The 5,196-nt window shown below is 36.9% G+C and overlaps 2 protein-coding genes across 2 annotated transcripts in view; one reads left to right on the forward strand and one right to left on the reverse strand.

Annotated features, from left to right (window-relative positions):
* The window catches only part of LOC100635818 (mitochondrial-processing peptidase subunit alpha-like), a 6,884-nt gene extending 2,989 nt beyond the window's left edge, over window positions 1-3,895 (forward strand). Inside the window, exons 6-10 of the mRNA XM_003386607.3 lie at window positions 2,761-3,060; window positions 3,140-3,291; window positions 3,361-3,416; window positions 3,499-3,576; window positions 3,629-3,895. Of these exons, the coding sequence (XP_003386655.1) occupies window positions 2,761-3,060; window positions 3,140-3,291; window positions 3,361-3,416; window positions 3,499-3,576; window positions 3,629-3,723 (681 nt within the window). The 3' untranslated portion in view covers window positions 3,724-3,895. The remainder of the gene's footprint in view (window positions 1-2,760; window positions 3,061-3,139; window positions 3,292-3,360; window positions 3,417-3,498; window positions 3,577-3,628) is intronic.
* Window positions 3,896-4,179: 284 nt separating this feature from the next.
* LOC109581960 (uncharacterized) lies at window positions 4,180-5,138 on the reverse strand. Its single transcript, XM_019996473.1, has 3 exons — window positions 5,013-5,138; window positions 4,793-4,884; window positions 4,180-4,735 (listed from the first exon to the last, which is right to left on the reverse strand). Exons 1-3 carry the CDS (start codon window positions 5,065-5,067, stop codon window positions 4,268-4,270), a joined length of 615 nt encoding a protein of 204 aa, XP_019852032.1. The 5' UTR covers window positions 5,068-5,138; the 3' UTR covers window positions 4,180-4,267.
* Between the last annotated feature and the right edge of the window lie 58 nt (window positions 5,139-5,196).

Raw genomic sequence — 5,196 nt, forward strand, 5'->3', positions numbered from 1 at the left:
ATCCTACTTCATCTTTTTTTATAAATTTTTTATGTTTATTTTTTAGATTTTGGCAAATTTCTTTAAATGGCCGTAACTTGAAAAATTTAAGTCGGAATCGACTCAAACTTTCTAAATAGCATAAGGGCATCAATATGTATCAGAAAATTTAATAAAAAATGGGGGTGATTTTGTAGCCATTTTTCGCAAAAAAGCATGGGCTATAGTACAGGGTATTTTTTAGATTTTGGCAAATTTCTTAAAATGGCCATAACTTGAAAAATTTAAGTCGGAATCGGCTCAAACTTTCTACACAGCATAAGGACATCAATATGTATAAGAAAATGTAATAAAAATTGGGGATAATTTTTTAGCCATTTTTCGGGAAAAAGCATGGGCTATAGCCTTGGGTATTTTTTAGATTTTGGCAAATTTCTTAAAATGGCTGTAACTTGAAAAATTTACGTCAGAACCGGCTTAAACTTTCTAAATAGCATAAGGACATCAATATGTATCAGAAAATGTAATAAAAATTGGGGGTCATTTTTTAGCCATTTTTCGGGAAAAAGCATGGGCTATAGCCTTGGATATTTTTCAGATTTTGACAAATTTCTTAAAATGGCCATAACTTGAAAAATTTAAGTCGGAATCGGCTCAAACTTTCTACACAGCATAAGGACGTCAATATGTATAAGAAAATGTAATAAAAATTGGGGATAATTTTTTAGCCATTTTCCACAAAAAAGCATGGGCTATAGCCTTGGGTATTTTTTAGATTTTGGAAAATTTTTTAAAATGACCATAACTTGAGAAATTTAAGTCGGAATCGGCTCAAGCTTTCTACATAACATGAGGACATCAATATGCATCGGAAAATGTGGGGATGATTTGTTAGCCAAAAGCATGGGCTAAATACTATATGTAAATAAGTGGTTTAATGCAGGGTTTTTTGCTAACCCATTCAAAAATTTGGCATAGCCTATGCCTATTACTATTTCTAGACTCTGGTGTAATGATTAACTGCCTTGTTTTTATACTCAGTTGTTTGTAAAAGGTCTCATGGGTTGCACTGTTGCTATTGTTGTGGTTAACAGTTATCACTATTATTCCATACCTACTCATTAAAGGGACACATGCACGGAAGCACGTCATCTTGAAAAACTGGCCCGTTTTTCAAGATGACATCATTAATGATGACGTTTAGTGTTGATAACTATTCATAACGTGCGGCCGCGCCCCTAATAATTAAGGCAAAATGGCTACTCGAGTGGCTACTTGTAAACATTCCTGGTGTTTCTTCACTAAAAAGAGTATCTTGGGGTGGCAAAAGAGTTGATTCTGTTCGAGAGAAGTGTTCTACAGATGCCTACTCCTGGCTCTGCGACTGATTGCTGTCTCTACTCTCTACGCGTGTCTAAACACGTGTCATAACTATTAATTAATGATCTGTTGCACGCCCAATTTATTGTTTACTTCCTCTACAGTAACGTGTGCATTCTATTTCCGTGAATGTGTCCCTTTAATGCTTGGGTAGTTTTCAGATTTTGGCTTATTTAAAAGGCACACAACCTAAAATTCAAACATTACAACTAATTTGGCTGCAAAAAGAAGTACTATGCTTTCTATGTTCGTGCTGTACCCATGCAGGATGGAGAAGTATCCAATATTGATAGCAATGTTAATAACATTTGAAAATCTGAAAACAGAATAGTATATTTTAATCATAAAAACTACATTACCGCATTAATTTTAATATGACACTGACACTATTACACACAACTGAATAGATTTCAGCCAGAATCGGCTCAAACTTCCTACATACATGTACATGTAGCATTCATGTCTGTTCTGGCATTGAATAAATCTCTATTGTCTTAATAACATTCCACACTATGACTTGCTAATTATATTCACTGTACTTAATTGTATTCATGACTCATTTATTGTCGGTATACTCTTAATTGAATTCATGACTCATTTATTGTCGGTATAGTCCACCCACGATAGCCTTACACTGTATTTTGACACCAGTATAAATAGAAGATGTACAGTAGTGTAGATAGGGAGGTCCGGAGGCCAGGGTTATCTATACTGGTCAATAAATTCCCCTGTCCACTACTTGACCTTCTTTTTGCAATTTTGACTTTTAAGTAAAATTTTTCAGTCATTATAATTTAATTTTACAGTCAGTCTCACCTCATTTTTTTCGGCATAGCATACATTCCTTGTCCATATAATTAATTGCATTCATGGCACATTTATGTAGTAGTCCACCCATAATAGCCTCACAGTATTTTTTGACACTAGTATAAAGTGACATGTACATCAGGCATAGCTAGGAAGGTCCGAAGGCCAGGGTTATCTATATAAGTCGATACATACCCCTGTCCAAAACTTGACCTTCTTTTTGCTTTTTTTTGACCTTGAGAACTTAGCAGATTCAGCTCTGAGCATAGCCATTTGTGCTGGTATCAGTGGCATGTAGTAAATTGCATTCACAGTTGTTAATAGTGTAGTGCACCCACAATAGCCTTGCAGTGTATTTTGACATGAGTATAAAACATGTGTGCCTGAGTGTAGCTCAGGAAGGTCCGGAGGCCAGGGTTATCTAATCTATTGGTTGACCACACCCCTGTCCACTACTTGACCTTCTTTTTGCCTTATTTGACTTTGTGTACTTATTTTTGTACTTTTTAAAACATTTTTTATGCTTTAGAGGTCTGCTTTATTAATTGCTTTATTACCACACCCACTTAATTAATATTAATTATTATTTTGTAGGTTCCTCGTGAAAGTGCTCCAATAATTGGTCCTAATCCTCTTCCCGAACTCACACATGTTGCCGTGGCGATGGAAAGCTCCTCCTACAGCGAAAACGACTTTTACACCTTTGCTGTCCTTAATTCATTAATGGGAGGGGGCGGGTCTTTCTCTGCCGGTGGTCCTGGTAAAGGAATGTATACCCAGCTGTACTTGAACGTACTAAACAAGCATCATTGGATCTATCATGCACAAGCTATAAACCACGCCTACTCTGATACTGGGATATTCTGTCTGTTTGGTAGCTCGCATCCATCAATGGTAGAATACATTCTCTCTCTCTCTTCCTCTTTTATTTTTCGCTCTCTTTCTATTTTTCATTCTCTTCTTTCTCTTCTAGTCCAGGAAGCTTGTTGAAGTCTTGTGTCAACAGTTTTATAGCATGACCCAAAGTCCTAATCCAATTGCTGTAGCAAGAGCAAAGAAACAGCTCCAATCAACACTACTGATGAACCTTGAGTCAAGACTTATCAACTTTGAAGATATCGGAAGGTAAACATGACACATGTACATGTACATGTATACATATACATACATGTACATCTTTATTATTAATTATAGGCAAGTATTAGCTCATTCTAAAAGATTATCAGCTAAACAAATTTGTGATAAAATAGGTACTTCATCTTTCAAAACAATTTAATAACGACTTTGAATTGGAATGCATTCACTTGCATTCCAATTCCTGTATTTCTTCAGATGCTGTCACGTCAGATGACATTGTTCGTGTTTCTAAAGAAATATACAATAAATCCCAGCCAGCTGTTGCTTATTTAGGTAAGCCATGCCCACTACTAAGCGACCTACTGGTCATGTGACCTCTCGTCAGGTGATCTCTCTAACGTCCCAAAACTAAAGGAGGTGGAGTCTGCTCTAAGGACTGATAATGGCAGTTTCCTGAACCGAGTATTTTCATTTAGATGACGGCAAATTAGCGGGAAAAGTGAGGGATGTAGTGCAGCTGGAATAATAGGATGAGACTCATTTATTGTAAAATTATTTTAATGATAAAGAAATTTACAGAAAGTGAAAATAAAATCTACTGTGCTTTGAATCATGTTTGTTTCAATTTAAAATTCAACATGTATGCTAACAGCACAGCTGCAACCATTAGATACTAAAGGCCCCCATACACTAGGCAACATGTTGCTTGTAACATTTGTGGTTACTTTGATCTTGTAAGCCAGAAATAGAACAGCCTTCTATTTCTGGCAACATGTTGCTTACAAGATCAAAGTAACCACAAATGTTAGCAACATGTTGCCTAGTGTATGGGGGCCTTTACGGTCAACCTGGAATGAGGTGTGGCCTTATGTAGGCGTGACCCATAATGATCACTAGCATATGATGGATATTTCCATTGATATTATAGACTATCAGTATTGATAACAATATAGTTGAAACAATGTTGCAACAAAAATTTAATACGAAACAGCACAACATATTTATCAGCCTGTATGCTATAGGTTTAATTAACTGTTTGAGTATAGGGGCAGCTCCATGACGTGATCTGTTGTATTACAACATTGATGGAACTATCAGGATGAACACAATCAGCTACTGAGAGATGTGATAGCTCCAGGGAACCAAAGTGCAGGACGAGTGAATAAGACACCTTTGAGTCAGTGCCCACCTGGTATCGGCTGTTTTGGAGATAGCCCCAGACTCCAGGTAGCAGTACAGGTAATACAAATGGAGGGTCAAGTTTTGGATCAAATGTTAGTGATTTTTCTGACATGTTAGCTTTCTGACCAGACAGTGCCATCACCATGTGCCATGAGGACATGAAGTAGCCATAATGGCTGGTGATGTAAGGCATACCATCTGCACCATATCCCAGACCACCCATTATACCAACTACATTCCACTCATCATTGACTACAGAACGATAATGCTCTATTGCCTTTATTCCCACCTGTAAAGCCTGGTTGACATCCTACATGTGATAAACAAACAAAACTATAATCATTAAACTATTTGCATGCACTATTACCTCTCCAAGGTGCATGTTAATGGTGGCCCAGTTAGGGTTGCCCATCATCCATACAGCATTGTCTTGAGGAGGACCTGGGTAAGGATATCGACCTACAGAGAAGAGGAGCAATGAAAGACAATACCTTCTTTGATTCAGCCTCTACTAAAGGTACAATGTATAATGTCACTTTAAAAATCAACATACAAATGGCAGGATAGTGGATACATTGATTGTATACCTGTTACCACAATCATTCCATATGGTGTATCATTGTGCTCTAGTTCTGCTTTCATGTGTAGCTTGAGACGTGTCTCATTCTGAACCAAGGTACCTAGCCCAAGGGAATAGGCCAACACCTATTTATCACATAAAATAATTTTATATAAAAAATTCTACAAAGTAGAAATGTGACACAGGACTAC

Source organism: Amphimedon queenslandica, unplaced genomic scaffold (genome assembly GCF_000090795.2).
Source record: "Amphimedon queenslandica unplaced genomic scaffold, v1.1 AMPQUscaffold_13409, whole genome shotgun sequence".
Taxonomy (NCBI): Eukaryota; Metazoa; Porifera; class Demospongiae; order Haplosclerida; family Niphatidae; genus Amphimedon; species Amphimedon queenslandica.

Excerpts from the sequence above, each read along its gene's own strand:
- LOC109581960 (XM_019996473.1), bottom strand. The coding sequence starts at position 5,067 with ATGAAAGCAGAACTAGAGCACAATGATACACCATATGGAATGATTGTG. Across the intron at positions 4,885-5,012 it reads TGGAATGATTGTGGTAACAG|GTCGATATCCTTACCCAGGT; the intron begins GTATACAATCAA and ends TCTTCTCTGTAG. Across the intron at positions 4,736-4,792 it reads TTAACATGCACCTTGGAGAG|GATGTCAACCAGGCTTTACA; the intron begins GTAATAGTGCAT and ends TATCACATGTAG.